The 18879-nt window shown below is 46.4% G+C and overlaps 1 protein-coding gene across 1 annotated transcript in view; it reads left to right on the top strand.

The window, feature by feature from the left end:
* The window catches only part of LOC120065974 (tight junction protein ZO-1-like), a 42917-nt gene extending 25097 nt beyond the window's left edge, over positions 1-17820 (top strand). Inside the window, exons 11-19 of the mRNA XM_039017014.1 lie at positions 1666-1926; positions 4045-4992; positions 6572-6663; positions 10340-10549; positions 11145-11281; positions 12259-12748; positions 15131-15348; positions 15610-15753; positions 16645-17820. Coding sequence (XP_038872942.1) covers positions 1666-1926; positions 4045-4992; positions 6572-6663; positions 10340-10549; positions 11145-11281; positions 12259-12748; positions 15131-15348; positions 15610-15753; positions 16645-16739 — 2595 coding nt within the window. The 3' untranslated portion in view covers positions 16740-17820. The remainder of the gene's footprint in view (positions 1-1665; positions 1927-4044; positions 4993-6571; positions 6664-10339; positions 10550-11144; positions 11282-12258; positions 12749-15130; positions 15349-15609; positions 15754-16644) is intronic.
* Positions 17821-18879: the final 1059 nt, after the last annotated feature.

Raw genomic sequence — 18879 nt, 5'->3', positions numbered from 1 at the left:
AACAGGACATGTGTTCTGTTCTTCAGGCTGAAACAGGACATGTGTTCTGTTCTTCCGGCTGAAACAGGACATGTGTTCTGTTCTTCCGGCTGAAACAGGACATGTGTTCTGTTCTTCAGGCTGAAACAGGACATGTGTTCTGTTCTTCAGGCTGAAACAGGACATGTGTTCTGTTCTTCAGGCTGAAACAGGACATGTGTTCTGTTCTTCAGGCTGAAACAGGACATGTGTTCTGTTCTTCAGACTGAAACAGGACATGTGTTCTGTTCTTCAGACTGAAACAGGACATGTGTTCTGTTCTTCAGACTGAAACAGGACATGTGTTCTGTTCTTCAGGCTGAAACAGGACATGTGTTCTGTTCTTCCGGCTGAAACAGGACATGTGTTCTGTTCTTCCGGCTGAAACAGGACATGTGTTCTGTTCTTCCGGCTGAAACAGGACATGTGTTCTGTTCTTCCGGCTGAAACAGGACATGTGTTCTGTTCTTCCGGCTGAAACAGGACATGTGTTCTGTTCTTCCGGCTGAAACAGGACATGTGTTCTGTTCTTCAGGCTGAAACAGGACATGTGTTCTGTTCTTCAGGCTGAAACAGGACATGTGTTCTGTTCTTCAGGCTGAAACAGGACATGTGTTCTGTTCTTCAGGCTGAAACAGGACATGTGTTCTGTTCTTCAGGCTGAAACAGGACATGTGTTCTGTTCTTCAGGCTGAAACAGGACATGTGTTCTGTTCTTCCGGCTGAAACAGGACATGTGTTCTGTTCTTCCGGCTGAAACAGGACATGTGTTCTGTTCTTCCGGCTGAAACAGGACATGTGTTCTGTTCTTCCGGCTGAAACAGGACATGTGTTCTGTTCTTCCGGCTGAAACAGGACATGTGTTCTGTTCTTCAGGCTGAAACAGGACATGTGTTCTGTTCTTCCGGCTGAAACAGGACATGTGTTCTGTTCTTCAGGCTGAAACAGGACATGTGTTCTGTTCTTCAGGCTGAAACAGGACATGTGTTCTGTTCTTCCGGCTGAAACAGGACATGTGTTCTGTTCTTCCGGCTGAAACAGGACATGTGTTCTGTTCTTCAGGCTGAAACAGGACATGTGTTCTGTTCTTCAGGCTGAAACAGGACATGTGTTCTGTTCTTCCGGCTGAAACAGGACATGTGTTCTGTTCTTCCGGCTGAAACAGGACATGTGTTCTGTTCTTCCGGCTGAAACAGGACATGTGTTCTGTTCTTCCGGCTGAAACAGGACATGTGTTCTGTTCTTCAGGCTGAAACAGGACATGTGTTCTGTTCTTCAGGCTGAAACAGGACATGTGTTCTGTTCTTCCGGCTGAAACAGGACATGTGTTCTGTTCTTCCGGCTGAAACAGGACATGTGTTCTGTTCTTCAGGCTGAAACAGGACATGTGTTTGTTCCTCCATAGCTTTACAATATACATATGTATTTGTGTATACTATCTGTTTATAGCTAACCACATTGTTGCAAATACATTGTAAACGGGTTTCTGGATGGTGTAAAAATGATTCAAGGAGGAGGAACGTGGAGAGAGAGAGAAGGTTACTATGGAGATAGAGAGAGAGAAACTGCTGTAGTTTGTGGAGTGTTGCTGTGCTCTTTCTCTTGGCAGCCTGTTGCAATAAAATGTCTCTTACCGATACTTCACAGCAAGACGATGCTGCTCTGGTTAGTCCTTCCTCTCTGCTGCCTGCTGCGGTGGCTGTGGCGCCCCCTGTTGTTGAGGCTGAGTCACAGCAACCTGCACTGCAGGTAGAGGGTATGACCTCTGAACCCGAGGAGGAGGCTCCGGCTGCAGACTCACTCCTTAGCAGCCCCGCCCCTACTGAGCTAGCCCCGCCCCCAACACCACCATCACTCGAACCCCAACCCCTGTCTGACCCGCAGCTCGGCCCTGGTCCTGAACCCAAGGTATTCACCTACCTACCACCACCACCCCCAGCACCTACCTGCTGCCTCCCTAGAACAACTGGACCGGGCCTGGGCCAGTCACGCCCTTAACTGCCCCGTCCGGTTCGCCGCCCCGCCCGCCCGTCTGCCCCGCCCCCCCCCCCCCCCCAGCCTGCTGTCCTGTCTTCTTCTTCGCACACGCTTCTTTCTCCTCTGACTGGCTCTCTTGTCTGCATGCCCCGCCCACACTGTGTGACCACAGAATGATATTTTACAGCGTGTTTGAGGGGGGGAGGTGTTTGGAGGAAGACGTCGGCTGCACAGAATCGCTCATCTTCATCACGTGTATGACTAAGTTATCGGGGGATGAAAAGCAAGGCGATTTGTAACGTGATTCTGTGCAGTCCGACTGCAACGTAATGTAGTCCGTCTCAAACACGCACCTTGTATGTGATTGGTCAGTGTGTGGTCAGTACACATGCACCAATCGCAGTCCACCCTGGGGGGGGGGGGGGGGTCTAGTCTGTGGGCACATCTGAAACCCAACCCCATTCCCTATTCAGTATAGTTTATAGGCCAAAGTTGTGCACTATATAGGGAACAGGGTGCCATTTTTGGACCGGTGTGACCGGGATAAGAAGAACCAGCGCCAACATTAACGGTTACAGTTGTCTCCTCCTCTTCCTCTGCATGGCCTCTAATGGTTCCCATCAGCTTCTTAACTTCTCTGACTGACTCTAGTTGAAGTTTAGTCAAATGTACTTGGTAGCTGTGCTGTAATAGAATGTACTTGGTAGCTGTTGTAGTAGATTGTAGTTGCATAAGATGCCCAACTGAATGTAATGTTGCATGATAAACTATGCTAACCTGCAGACAGTGTTCTTGGTATTTAATAGTCTCTGTCCGCTCTATGGGGGGGGGGGGGGGACAAAACTTATTGAAGCATTACATAACTGTATATCTTCCGTTGTAGTATTGACTCCCGTGAGAAGGTTAATGTTACAAGCTTCCACCTTTAGGAAGTGACGTGTCTGTCGTTTACTAGATGTGCTGTCTACAGGCTACACATCACCCGTTTTGAAATGAAGTCTTTCAGAAATGTACAAAAATAAAAAAATAAAACATTATTGACACCATCGTCCAAAGAAACGTGACTAGGTCAACTGATTGGTGATGACGTCATGATGATTGGTGATGACGTCATGAGAATACGGAACTTTTCAGTCACTCCTGAAAGACTTCTAGTCAAATATGCATTCAGAACGGATTAGGAATAATTGATAAAATAATTGCTTGTGTACTTGCACTTTGATTTGACGTTTGTTTAATTTATTGATATATTTTGGAGTTATTACAATTTAATTGTATGAATGACAATGTGTTGTTTCTTAATTGATCTTTTAATTGATATCTTAGTTGATCTCTTAATTGATCTCTTAATTGATATCTTAATTGATATCTTAGTTGATCTCTTAATTGATCTCTTAGTTGATCTCTTAATTGATCTCTTAGTTGATATCTTAGTTAATCTCTTAATTGATCTCTTAGTTGATCTCTTAGTTGATATCTTAATTGATCTCTTAATTGATATCTTAGTTGATCTCTTAGTTTATATCTTAGTTAATCTCTTAATTGATCTCTTAGTTGATCTCTTAGTTGATCTCTTAATTGATCTCTTAATTGATATCTTAATTGATCTCTTAATTGATATCTTAGTTAATCTCTTAGTTAATCTCTTAGTTAATCTCTTAGTTGATCTCTTAATTGATCTCTTAGTTGATCTCTTAGTTGATCTCTTAGTTGATCTCTTAATTGATCTCTTAATTGATCTGTGTTCTGTCCTTGAAGGTTTGAGCAGAACTTCTCAGAAACCTCCCCTTTAATCTTTCATTCAATTCCCTCTGATTTTGGGGGATTTTCTGTAGTTTCTGTAATTTTGTTAATTTAAATTGTTTTAAAAACATAGTTTTCCAATGAGGTTTACAAGTTTTCAACTTAATTTGCCATGTGTAATGATTGATACATTGGAAATCTTATTTACCCGAGCTCTGACCAAGTGCTTATGTTCAAACTATAGCCTGTAACTAGCTAGTTACTACTAGTATTAATGTCTCCATATTCAACCCCTCTCCCCTGCAGATGTACAAGAAGGATCTGTACAGTCTGGAGGAACCAGTGAGAGTGAACCACGGCGGCATGAAGTCGTCTCTGAGCTACACCCACCAGCCCTACCAGGACAAACAGCCACACCACCAGTACGACCACCCGCCTTACGGCTACTGTAGCGACGGGGGGGGCTACGCCGAACCAAAGCAACCTCACCAGGGGAACTTTGACCCTCACACTCCTCACCTGCACTACGACAACCGTGTGCCTCAACACTACGGCGACGGCCAGTGGCCCCCCTACGACCAGCAGACCTCTTCTCCCCAGCCCCCGGGGTACCAGCCTGGCCCGGGCCACCAGCAGACCTCTTCTCCCCAGCCCCCGGGGTACCAGCCTGGCCCGGGCCACCAGCAGGGTTACACCCCGAGGAGGACCACCCCCTACGAGGACGGCCCAGTCAGGGACTACAGCCCCCCCCAGCCCTGCTACGATGAGGCACCGGCGGGGATGCAGGGCTACGACGGCAGGCCTCGTCACGGTAAAACCCCGGGGCCTATGCGGTACGATGAACCGCCTCCCTCGGCTGACCCTTACGACGCTCGCTCCCCTTACGAGTCCGAGCCCCCTCACTGCTACCCAGTAAGCTCTCCCCGCTCCCCAGACCCCCCCAAGCAGTATTACGGAGACTCTGCTCCTGGCCTGAGACCCTCCTATAACCCAGGACCTCCCAGCCGGGGCGGTGGCTACAACCGTGAACCTCTAATGACCTCTGACCCACCCCTGCCCCCTCCCAAACCTGAACCCCTGGCCTCCCCAGGAGAGATGGGAGTAAACGCGGGGTCCAAGCCTCCGAGGCAGGAGGAAAGGGACGACCCGGCCATGAAGCCACAATCGGTGCTCAACAGGGTCAAGATGTTTGAGAATAAAAGGTCGTTGTCTGTTGACCGGGCCAAGGAGACTGACGACTCTACCGTGACGAGGGTAGGTGTACGACACGGCCAAACACCTAGACAGCATGCTTATAATGTATGTCTGGGGTAGGGCTGTTACAGTGACCTTATTACCTCCACACCGGCGGTCACTAGTCATGATGGTAGTCAAATTCCATGTGACCGTTTAGTCACGGTAATTAGGCTTCTCCAAGCTCTGATGCTGCTGCTGGTCATTAGTAGCCTACCAAACTTGCTAACTGCCTGGTACTCAGCACTCTATTGTCCCTCTAATCACTCTGATATCAATGTGAATGGGAATGGAAAATCTAATCAAACACTTCATGAGAGCCCATGAGCTCATGTTGCGCAACATTTCTATAGGCTATGCAATTGTGGCCTCTACTAAAAAGAGGAGGATCCCATCAGCTTTCTATAGGCTAGGCCTACTATATTTATTTCTCAACTTTCCTAATATTAAGCACGTTGCTTATCTTTACAACAGGAGTATAGCCTACCTGGCTGGCAAGAAAACAGGAAAAGCACGTCCTCATATTTGAGTGCATAGAAGAAAAGAATTCCGCTGTCCCTATTTCGAGACAGGTGCATGATAATGGTCCATTCTAACTCCAAACAAATTTCACACATATATTATTTAGTATTTGTAAAGACAAGATTAAATCAAGCATAGTCTGATGGGTGACAATATTAGTCTTTCACTTGTGAATGATGCCCAGCTTGTGTGCAGTAAGGCAAGAAACTCATGTCTTTTGTTAGCGACTTTTTCAAATCATAGTCGCATACCTTATGTAGCCTATATTGGGCTTTATTAGGACTTTTTTTTAAATGTAGATGTTCCAAAGGTCTGCATCAGTGGCTTGTAGTCTGTGTGTGGAAGCCAGGAGATGCTACATTGTTTATGTTAATTAGCGATCAATTACCATGAGACCCAACAGTTATTTGCTTGGCAATGTCATGACCGCCACAGCCCTAGTCTGGGGTTCTCACATCAGCTGATATCTCAAAGTGCTGTACAGAAACCCAGCCTAAAACCCCAAACAGCAAGCAATGCAGGTATAGAAGCACGGATTCTTCTGGCAGAGCAACATGTGATTGGGGTAATGAACCACTGATGAATGTGATTGGATACCAAGATAACATGTGATTGGGGTAATGAAACACTGATGAATGTGATTGGATACCAAGATAACATGTGATTGGGGTAATGAACCACTGTTGAATGTGATTGGATACCAAGATAACATGTGATTGGGGTAATGAACCACTGATGAATGTGATTGGATACCAAGATGACATGTGATTGGGGTAATGAACCACTGATGAATGTGATTGGATACCGGGATGACATGTGAGGTAGTGTAGTTGATTCCCACTATATATTCAAGCTGCAAAGTCAAAATGGGCTATATTATACAAATGTATTAAAAACATTTAATTTAGGGTTTGGCATAATGTTAGCAGAGTGTTTAAGGTCAAGGTTTGGTTTCAAATCATATTTTAAGAAGAGAAATTGTAAAGCAAGGCGGTGCTTCTTTGCAACTTGGCCAGATAGTGGCAACCTGTGTAGATACAATACTCTGGTTTAACTTCTGGTCTGTCTGGTGTTCCAGCCTGCAGACCTGCCCAGACCTGTGACTGCACCTGGGCCTGTCCCCAAAGCCAACTCCCTCAGCAACCTGGAGCAGGGGAAGGCTACTTACAGGTACACACACACACACACACACACCACACACACTGTACACACACACACCGACACACACCACACACCACACACACACACACCGTACACACACCACACACACACACCGTACACACACACACACACCGTACACACCACACACACACACCACACACCGTACACACACCACACACACACACACACACACCATAAACACACCACACACACACCGTACACACACCACACACACACCACACACACACCGTACACACACCACACACACACACACACACACACCGTACACACACCACACACACACACACACACCGTACACACACCACACACACACACACACACACACCGTACACACACAAACCACAGCACTCTACCCCGGTGCTACTAACGCCAAGGTCATGGGTTCAACTCCTGAAAGGACCACATACTGTACTAGAAATTTAACATTGGATGTACAAAACATTAAGAACACCTTCCTAATATTGCGTTGCCACCCCCTTTTGCCATCAATTCATCAGGGACATGGACTCTACAAGGTGTTGAAAGTGTTCCACAGGGATGCTGGCCCATGTTGACTCCAATGCTTCCCGCAGTTGTGTCAAGTTGGCTGGATGTCCTTTGGGTGGTGGACCATTCTTGATACACACAGGGAAACTGATGAACGTGAATAACCCAGCAGCGTTGCAGTTCTTGACACAAACTGGTGCGCCTGGCATCTACTACCCATTCAAAGGCACTTAAATATTTTTTTCTTGCCCATACAATCCATGTCTCAAGGCTTAAAAATCCTTTAACCTTTGTCTCCTCCCCTTCATCTACACTGATTTTGAAGTGGATTTAACAAGTGACATCATAGCTTTTCACCTGGTCAGGTCTGGTGTTCATAATGTTTTGTCCACTCAGTGTGTGCCCTCACTGTACTGTCACGTTGGATCAAATCAATGTCACATACAGAGGGGTCTGACATTATTAACACAATCATGACTGGATAAAATAAATAATTAATACAATAACAAGTCATTTTATAATAAGAAAATAATAATTTGATGAAGTGAAAAGTTACAGGGTGAAAGATCATAGCACCAAGACATACCAACCTCTCCTAAATAATGAATACAATTGCTCAAGAGAGAAAGATATTTTAACAAGTCATTTTATAATAAGATAATAATAATTTGATGAGTGAAAAGTTACAGGGTGAAAGATCATAGCACCAAGACATACCAACCTCTCCTAAATAATGAATACAATTGCTCAAGAGAGAAAGATATTTTAACAAGTCATTTTATAATAAGATAATAATAATTTGATGAAGTGAAAAGTTACAGGGTGAAAGATCATAGCACCAAGACATACCAACCTCTCCTAAATAATGAATACAATTGCTCAAGAGAGAAAGATATTTTAACAAGTCATTTTATAATAGGAAAATAATAATTTGATGAGTGAAAGATCATAGCACCAAGACATACCAACCTCTCCTGTTATTGTTTACGGTGAGAGGTTAGCATGTATTGTGGTTATGATCATCACATTTGACGATTCATTCAGGATTATCCGTAATCATGGTTGTATCCACATTAACATATTATTTTCCTTATTTACCATTTTTAAAAGTGACACGATACATTATTTGACCATTTAATTTCTATTGGGCACAAAATAATCTGAAACACAACCAAAAAACGAACTGCATCAGTTTGTAGAGTCCGTAAGCGTGATGTAATCATTGAGTGCTGTGAATATGGGACCAAATACTAAACTATTGACTACTTTATTTATAAGAATCTTTAGGGATTTCAATAATTACCTTTTTGAGAGAAAAAAGTATTACTTGTTGTACAAAATGTATTGGTATAAAAGAATATAAAACAAAAAATAGCATACAATATAGCTCAGTATTTACTGCTCATCTTTATCAAGGTTGTCAATTTTGGAGCCCTGTGTGTGTGTGTGTGTGTGTGTGTGTGTGTGTGTGTGTGTGTGTGTGTGTGTGTGTGTGTGTGTGTGTGTGTGTGTGTGTGTGTGTGTGTGTGTGTGTGTGTGTGTGTGTGTGTGTGTGTGTGTGTGTGTGTGTGATATTTATATAAATAAATAAAAATAGGTGGTTAAAGGATGATGGTGAGATTTGTCCTTTCAGAGGAAGGAATTCAACCTGGTTAATTTATCAGAGTCGACCCCAGAGCTCCACCTAGTGGACATGTTACACAGTGCAACTGCCAGTATACAGCGGGTAAAACAAACAGATTCAGATGTAATGTGAACACTATCCAGTGTCTCTGTCTCTCAACTTCAATTCAAGGGGCTTTATTGGCATGGGAAACATATGTTTACATCGCCAAAGCAAGTGAAACAGATAATAAACTAAAGTGAAAAACAAACAGTACATTTTACACTCACAAAAGTTCCAAAAGAATAAAGACATTTCAATTGTCATTATGTCTATATACAGTGTTGTAACGATGTGCAAATAGTTAAAATACAAAAGGGAAAATAAATAAACATAAATATGGGTTGTATTTACAATGGTGTTTGTTTTTCACTGGTTGCCCTTTTCTCGTGGCAACAGGTCACAAATCTTGCTGCTGTGATGGAACACTGTGGTATTTCACCCAGTAGATATGGGAGTTTATCAAAATAGGGTTTGTTTTCTAATTCTTTGTGTATCTGTGTAATCTGATAGAAATATGTGTCTCTAATATGGTCATACATTTGGCAGGAGGTTAGGAAGTGCAGCTGTTTCCACCTCATTTTGTGGGAAGTGTGCACATAGCCTGTCTTCTCTTGAGAGCCAGGTCTGCCTACGACGACCTTTCTCAAAAGCAAGGCTATGCTCACTGAGTCTGTACATAGTCAAAGCTTTCCTTAATTGTGGGTCCGTCACAGTGGTCAGGTATTCTGCCACTGTGTACTCTCTGTTTAGGGCCAAATAGCATTCTAGTTTGCTCAGTTTATTTGTAAATTCTTTCCAATGTGTCAAGTAATTATCTTTTTGTTTTCTCATGATTTGCTTGGGTCTAATTGTGTTGGTGTCCTGGGGCTCTGTGGGGTCTGTTTGTGTTTGTGAACAGAGCCCCAGGACCAGCTTGCTTAGGGGGCTCTTCTCCAGGTTCATCTCTCTGTAGGTGATGGATTTGTTATGGAAGGTTTGGGAATCGCTTCCTTTTAGGTGGTTGTAGAATTTAACGTCTCTTTTCTGGATTTTGATAATTAGTGGGTATCGGCCTAACTCTGCTCTGCATGCATTATTTGGTGTTTTACGTTGTACACGGAGGATATTTTGGGAGATTTCTGCATGCAGAGTTTCAATTTGGTGTTTGTCCCATTTTGTGAAGTCTTGGTTGGTGAGCAGACCCCTACCTCTCCCTCCCTCCCTCTCTCTGATCGGTGCTACTAGTTCTGAATGTCTGACCGTCTGTTCCTCTGTTATCAATGTCTGTCCTTCGCTCTACTTTCTCCTGTGTGGCTCTCTGACTGGCCGTTCTGTCTCTCACTCTACTTTGTGGAAATGATTCGTAAGTGTATAAAAGTTTTGGGTCAATTCCATTTTAATTCCAGTGAAATCAGGAAGTACACTGACATTCTAATTACAATTCTCTTCAATTATGGAACATGTTGGAATGTGGGTTTACTTTCTGAATTGAACTGGAATTGATCCCAACCCTGATGTGTATCTCCCCCTCAGAGCCCCGGAGCCCCAGAAGCCCCCTGGGTCTAAACCCCTGTATGACGTGGTCCACTCCTCCAACCACTACGATGCTGACGAGGATGAGGAGTACTACAGGAAACAGCTGTCCTACTTTGACCGACGCAGCTTCGACAGCAAGGCCATGAACCCCAGCCCTGGCGTCAACCGCTTCCCACCACAGACCCAGCTGGCTTACCCTTACAACAGGTAAACTACACTACCCATAACTCCTAGAACCATTTCCTTTACAGCAGACCCAGCTGGCTTACCCTTACAACAGGTAAACTATATTACCCATGTCCCCTACAAACAGGTCAACTACACTACCCATAACTCCTAGAACCATTTCCTTTACAGCAGACCCAGCTGGCTTGCCCCCACAACCCTACCCAAATCAACAGCTAGCCCCAAGGCACGTGTACTCTAGATCTGGGAGGATAAGTACAATCACTATGGTCACTGCCCGGAGGTCAGGCTGACTGCCCGGAGGTCAGGCTGACTGCCCGGAGGTCAGGCTGACTGCCCGGAGGTCAGGCTGACTGCCCGGAGGTCAGGCTGACTGCCCGGAGGTCAGGCTGACTGCCCGGAGGTCAGGCTGACTGCCCGGAGGTCAGGCTGACCGCCCGGAGGTCAGGCTGACCGCGTTTGAGGGGATCAAGTCCTGAGGCAGAACTGCTCATCTTGATCACATGAGTTGTTGGGGCTTCAAAGTGCCAGTGATTTGTAGATGAAATTATTCTGCCCAATTCGACTGTGACGTAGTTGATCTTTGAACACACCCTCTGTTGTGTCTATGCTTTAGGGCGGAGTCTGTGGAGAAGGTGAGTCCGGTAGAGAAGAGGTACGAGCCCCTCCCCCAGATCAGCCCTGTGTCTCAGTACGGACCACCCAGCCCTGCTGTACCACCCAACAGCCTGCCCAAACTCATCACCAACGACGGTAAGAATAGATGTCTCGGGGGATCTCTACCTTTTTAACGTAACACTAAGTGTTATCTAATATTAGTGGAGCCACCTCCATCAAAGACAGTGTTACGTTTGTTAAAGAGCACTGTGGTAGCTAAAAGTACTTAGAATTAAATTGACATCTTCTTTAAGTGTAATAGTTTAGTTGACCTCTGGCTGTATGTAGGTACTCACGTCCCTAGTTGACGTCTGACTGGCTGTATGTAGGTACTCACATCCCTAGTTGACCTCTGGCTGTATGTAGGTACTCACATCCCTAGTTGACATCTGGCTGGCTGTATGTAGGTACTGACATCCCTAGTAGACATCTGGCTGTATGTAGGTACTCACGTCCCTAGTTGACGTCTGACTGGCTGTATGTAGGTACTCACATCCCTAGTTGATCTCTGGCTGTATGTAGGTACTCACATCCCTAGTTGACCTCTGGCTGTATGTAGGTACTCACATCCCTAGTTGACCTCTGGCTGTATGTAGGTGCTCACATCCCTAGTTGACATCTGGCTGGCTGTATGTAGGTACTCACATCCCTAGTAGACATCTGGCTGGCTGTATGTAGGTACTCACATCCCTAGTTGACCTCTGGCTGGCTGTATGTAGGTACTCACGTCCCTAGTTGACATCTGGCTGGCTGTATGTAGGTACTCACATCCCTAGTAGACATCTGGCTGGCTGTACGTAGGTACTCACATCCCTAGTTGACATCTGGCTGGCTGTATGTAGGTACTCACATCCCTAGTTGACATCTGGCTGGCTGTATGTAGGTACTCACATCCCTAGTAGACATCTGGCTGGCTGTACGTAGGTACTCACATCCCTAGTAGACATCTGGCTGGCTGCATGTAGGTACTCACATCCCTAGTTGACCTCTGGCTGGCTGTACGTAGGTACTCACATCCCTAGTTGACCTCTGGCTGTATGTAGGTACTCACGTCTCTTTCCCTCTCTCTCCAGTGAACTCTCACCCCGACCAGCTCCTCAGCTCCTCTCCAAAACTTGACCTCTCTGGTCTCCGCCCCCCTGTCCTCCAGGACCCCCCTTCCCAGCCCTACCTGGCCCAGAGGTCCCCAGTGGGGGTCAACGGCACTGACGCACCCCCCAAAACCCCTGGAACCACCCCCACCCCACAAAGCTACAACCGATACGTCCCTAAGCCGTACACCTCCTCGGCCCGACCCTTTGAGAGGAAGTTTGAAAGCCCCAAGTTCAACCACAACCTCCTCCCCAACGACAGTGGGAAGACAGACCTCCTGATCAGTAGCAGCAACCCCAAACCCAGTGTGGTCAACAACAACAGCAGAACCAAGCCGCCGCTGTCTCCTCAGCCCCTGGACCACGACAGTGGACTGGATACGTTCACACGCACCATGGACAACAGGGGGCCCAAGTACCAGCAGCACAACAACTTAGTCAACAATGCTGTGTCCAAGGCCATACCTGTCAGGTAAGGATATACTGTTGAAATGAAATCAAGGGGTTGTGTAACATTGAACAGGACTCAAACTCTGGTCCGGCAGCTGTTAAACCAAGAGATCCGAACATCTTGACAAAATGGCTAGATGTTTGTTTGGCAGGTTGTTTCAGTAGGGTAATTTATCTGATACTTCTTTCCAGACTTTACTGCCATGCTCACACCTCCCAAGCTTCCATCAAGGATACATCCCAAGTAGCTGACAGAGGTTTTAGTACTCAGCACCTCACCCCCTAACTTCCTTGCTTGGATAGATTCTAGAATCTCCTGATGAAACCAAGGGCTAGATCTCTGCTTTACCCTGACCCGTCTAATGGGAGCCATCACATTCACCACACCAAGGAATCTACATTTAAAGGCTTCCCAGGCACTGTCTACCCCTACACTATATTTAGCACAGGTGACCAGCCTTCCTCATACAGGCAACGGCCATAATTAGACTCGTGAACTGATCCTGTATGGCTACGTTGGTAGAGCATGGCTCGTGCAAAGCCGAGGATCGTGGGTTTGATTCCCGCTGGGGTCACAGTCGCTCCGGATAAAAGCATCTGCATAAATAGCATATTAAAGCACAGTTCTCAGTATGACCTCGTAGTGACCTCTATGGCTGCATATATCCTCCTCTGCTGATGTTGTAGAAGTCATTTTCTCTAGCTCTGCCTCACACCTAAACAATACGTACTGTATCAACACTCATTACCTGTCTTGAACAATGTCACACACAAGCAATGAACTAATTATACATCTGAGAATGCATATTTATGACCGTGTAGCTTGGCTTCGTTATGTAGCCTGCTGTTGTGTATAACTCACTATTTCTGCCTCACCCCCCCCCGCTCCCCTCCCTCTCGTCTCACCCCCCGCTCCCCTCCCTCTCGTATCACCCCACCCGCTCCCTCCCTCTCGTACCCCCACCCACTCCCCTCCTCTCGTATCACCCCCACTCCCCTCCCTCTCTTGTCTCCCGCTCCCCTCCCTCTCGTCTCACCCCCCCCGCTCCCCTCCCTCTCGTATCACCCCACCCGCTCCCCTCCCTCTCGTATCACCCCACCCACTCCCCTCCCTCTGTATCACCCCCCACTCCCTCCCCTCTCTTGTCTCCCGCTCCCTCCCTCTGTCTCACCCCCCGCTCCCCTCCCTCTCGTCTCACACCCCGCTCCCCTCCCTCTCGTCTCACCCCCCCCCGCTCCCCTCCCTCTCGTCTCACCCCCCCCGTCCCCTCCCTCTCGTCTCACCCCCCCCGCTTCCCTCCCCTCTGTCTCACCCCCGCTCCCTCCCTCTGTATCACCCCACCCGCTCCCCTCCCTCTGTCTCCACCCCACCCCCTCGTATCACCCCCGCCTCCCCTCCCTCTCGTCTCACCCCCCCCCCCGCTCCCCTCCCTCTCGTCTCACCCCCGCTCCTCCTCGTTTCACCCCCCGCTCCTCCTCTCGTATCACCCCACCGCCTCCCTCCCTCTCGTATCACCCACCCGCTCCCCTCCCTCTCGTCTCACCACCCCGCTCCCTCCCTCTCGTCTCGCCCCCGCTCCCCTCCCTCTCGTCTCGCTCCCCTCCTCTCGTCTCACCCCCCTTCCATTCCCCTCCCTCTCGTCTACCCCCCCCACCTCTCCTCCCTCTCGTCTCACCCCTCCACCTCCCTCCCTTCGTCTCACCCCGCTCCCCTCCTTCCACCTCCCCTCCCTCTCGTCTCACCCCCCACTCCCTCCCTCTCGTCTCACCTCCCCTCTCGTCTCACCTCCCCTCCCTCGTCCTCACCCCTCACCTCCCTCCCTCTCGTCTCACCCCGCTCCCCTCCCTTCCACCTCCCTCCCTCTGTCTCACCCCCCCACTCCCCTCCCTCTCGTCTCACCTCCCCTCCCTCTCGTCTCACCCCTCCACCTCCCCTCCCTCTCGTCTCACCCCCGCTCCCCTCCCTTCCACCTCTCCTCCCTCTCGTCTCACCACCCGCTCCCCTCTCCCCCCTCTAGCTCTCCTCCTTGTCCTCCCCCTCTAGTCAAGTGTGGGGTGCGCCCACTAGGGTGGAGCGCCCGGGGTCGGCAGGGTAGGCCGGCAAAAATGTCTCTGCCACCCCGTGACAAAATGTGTAGAATTGCAGGAAATAAGCTTTAAACCTGCAAAATGTTCTCTCCACCAACAAGAGGGGTGTGAACAGTTAGTGTCATGAACAGTGCTTGTACCCATAGATGTGGCGGGCAGGGGATTCCCCAATGCTGGAAGCGGGGCCTGAGTGAGAAAGTTTGGGAACCTCTAGTCTATACCGGATGGTCTAGTAACTAACAGTCACTAACTCTCCCTCCTCTCTACCCCAGTGGTCTATACAGGGGATGGTCTACTAACTCTCCCTCCTCTCTAGCCCCAGTGCTCTGGAGGATGACGAGGAGGATGAAGGACACACGGTGGTGGCCACGGCCCGGGGGGTCTTCAACTGTAACGGCGGGGTGCTGAGCTCCATCGAGACGGGAGTCAGCATCATCATCCCTCAGGGAGCCATCCCCGACAGCATAGAACAGGAGATCTATTTCAAGGTCTGCCGGGACAACAGCATCCTGCCCCCCCTGGACAAGGAGAAAGGTATTTCTAATGCTTACCTTTTTGTTTTATATGACTTTCATGTTTTCTTAGTCATTATGCCCAGTGGATAGTATATCTTACTTTTGTTTCTCTAGTTGTAGTGCTGCCAACTGAGAACCCTGGGAGATAAGAGGTTCCATCTCCTGGTCCACCTCTTAACTTCCATCCCTTTCAACTGTTTCCGCCCCTTTTTGTCAAGACTTTAAAATATTCAGAGCAGAATATAAATATGTCAGTCTTGTCTCTGTCTGTTCCATCCAGGAGAGACCCTGCTGAGCCCTCTGGTGATGTGTGGGCCTCACGGTCTTAAGTTCCTGAAGCCGGTGGAGCTGCGTCTACCTCACTGTGCGTCTATGACCCCCGATGGTTGGTCTTTTGCTCTAAAATCCTCCGACTCCTCGTCGGGTACGCTGTCTTCTATCTCTGTCCTTTTGGGGGGGGGGTCAGGGTTTCGGGTGGCTTGTGTGATTGGTTGGCGGTTGGGTCGGGACCTCGTGTGATTGAGGAGGGGTCTCCATAGACGGTACACTTGATAGGGTGTCACTAGAGAGCAGGGTTGGGGTCAGTTCCAGTCAAGTAAATGGAAATTCCAAGTCAATATATATATATATTTTTTTTAATTAATTGATTTCTCAATACACAGAATGAAGAGCTCTTAAATTCAAAATATGTTTACATATATATTTTTTTAAATAAATTAAATCACTTCCTGACTTGTATGAATTGAAATGGAATTGACCCCTGCCAAGGAGAGATCTGGCTAGTTCATCATCATCAACCTTTTAAATAATCTCATCTACTTGTTCTAATGTTCTAGTCATTCCATTTGTTTGTCACATTGCATTTTCTTCATGGGGTTTTGTAACAGTCAGTATTCACCTTCTTCGTTATTTCTGACAGTAGTTACAATGTGAGGAATTATGAAATTGATTTTTTTGTTGTTGCACCAAACATATTGCTAATCCATTTTAAGGCTTTAAATTTTGTCAGAAGCTGAATATGTACACAGTGCTACAGTTGAGAAAAATGACAAAAATATTTTAAGTAGTTCTGAAGTATTAAGCTATCCATGGTTTATGTACAGCATCTAAATATATATTTCTCGTAAACAACATACTGTGACTGATGATTTTGTGTAAATTCTCATCAGCATATGCTGTTATTTCCGGCCTGTTACGGCACTCTTAACATAATACTGGTCCTTCAAAACCAATTTAAAGAACCACACACACTAAGAAAGACAACTGACTAACCCGACCGACCCGATGACGGTTCTTGTTTCTCTAAATCCTCCAGGTGACCCCAAGACATGGCAGAACAAGTCTCTTCCAGGAGACCCCAACTACCTGGCAGGAGCCAACTGTGTGTCTGTGCTCATTGACCACTTCTGAACATAGAGGGAGACAGCTGGCCTGTTACTGAATGTGTTAGATCAGGGGGACAGCCACAGACTTAAACGTTACCCCACTCTCCTGCTGCTGTGACCCCTTTGCCCTGTTGTCTCCCTCCCAGGCAGCAGGAGGCAGCACTGCTGGACTTGATGAAGTACGAACTTGATTCTTGAATATATTCTTATGTTCTTGAACTTGATTATTGAACATTAAGTTGTTTATGGTGAACGACCCTGAAAAAGTAGGAGTCCCAGTGAAGTGGGAGGAGTCTCAACACAGCATCCTATCCCAGTGCTGTGCTCTCTTTTTCCCACCCACCCTTTTTTTCTTTTGGTGCTTTAACTAAAGGCTTGCAAAAAATCTAAAACTGTTAAAAACGAAAATATATAATAAAAATGGAACTGTTGTTGGAATGCATGACCAGTGCCACAGACTGACTGAATAATAAATCTAATTAAGATTTTTTTCAAAATTTTTAGCAAGTTGCAAGACAGAGGAACATTACAAAAAAATCAAGATGAGGATAATTTTTTTAATTAATTGAATATTGCAATGGAAATTTTACAACTTACTGTATGCACTCACAAACAGAAAAGTTGGTATATGCAAAAGCTTTTTTGTTTGTGAGGTCGATTGTGGTCATACGTTTTGCTCTTAAAGGATATCTGAGGACTTTGGAAATGCAGCTGAGCCTGACTCAAGGGTTATGAAGGAACCTTGATACTGTAGGCATATCGTTTATGAAGATAATATTTCAAAACACAATACCTTTTTGAAGGTAATACTGAAGACTGAAGGTAATGTATTGGCATTGGGATGTCCCCGTTTGATTGGTCTATTGGCATTAGGATGTCCCCGTTTGATTAGTCTATTGGCATTGGGATGTCCCCGTTTGATTGGTCTATTGGCATTGGGATGTCCCCGTTTGATTGGTCTATTGGCATTGGGATGTCCCCGTTTGATTGGTCTATTGGCATTGGGATGTCCCCGTTTGATTGGTCTATTGGCATTGGGATGTCCCCGTTTGATTGGTCTATTGGCATTGGGATGTCCCCGTTTGATTGGTCTATTGGCATTGGGATGTCCCGTTTGATTGGTCTATTGGCATTGGGATGTCCCCGTTTGATTGGTCTATTGGCATGGGATGTCCCGTTTGATTGGTCTATTGGCATGGGATGTCCCCGTTTGATTGGTCTATTGGCATTGGGATGTCCCCGTTTGATTGGTCTATTGGCATTGGGATGTCCCGTTTGATTGGTCTATTGGCATTGGGATGTCCCCGTTTGATTGGTCTATTGGCATTGGGATGTCCCGTTGATTGGCTATGGCATTGGGATGTCCCGTTTGATTGGTCTATTGGCATTGGGAGTCCCGTTTGATTGGTCTATTGGCATTGGGATGTACCCGTTTGATTAGTCTATTGGCATTGGGATGTCCCCGTTTGATTGGTCTATTGGCATTGGGATGTCCCCGTTTGATTGGTCTATTGGCATTGGGATGTCCCCGTTTGATTGGTCTATTGGCATTGGGATGTCCCCGTTTGATTGGTCTATTGGCATTGGGATGTCCCCGTTTGATTGGTCTGTCCCCGTTCAGAAGAACCACTGAATGTTTTAGATAAATAAAAATGTCACTGACTTGATTTGACAAACTCTTGCAGCTGTCTAGAGATCTATGCATGTGCTTCGACTCAGGTCCGGAAGCCTGCTACTACTAAGTTCAAACACATTAAAAAAAAGTCCCATCTTACACTGCAAGCAGTGATGCCTTATCTGCATATTAACTAAAAAACATCAGATCTTTTACGTTTTAGTGATTTAAAAAAATAAAATTTTAAAAATTGGAACAAAAGAAATGGAATTTCACTGCATTTTCAACCCATTATATCAGTGAACTTGGATTAACAATCATATGAGGTTGATGAAGAGGTCATGTTTTATGTTCCTGCATATTGAACTTTCAGAGGAAATCCTACAAAACGTAAAAACACTAGGAACGTTTAAATTGTGTCTGTATATAATGCTAGCATATGGCCTTGTTTCGCTTTAAATTTAACTTTTGTACATCTTTGTCATTTTGTATAAAAGAGGTTAAAAAAAAGAAGAAGAGTGATTTCATTGGTTATGTTTGTATTCTGGTT

The sequence above is a fragment of the Salvelinus namaycush genome, chromosome 21 (genome assembly GCF_016432855.1).
Source record: "Salvelinus namaycush isolate Seneca chromosome 21, SaNama_1.0, whole genome shotgun sequence".
NCBI classification, from domain to species: domain Eukaryota; kingdom Metazoa; phylum Chordata; class Actinopteri; order Salmoniformes; family Salmonidae; genus Salvelinus; species Salvelinus namaycush.
Note: the sequence above shows the minus strand (reverse complement) of the source record. Positions and strands in the feature narration are given on the sequence as shown.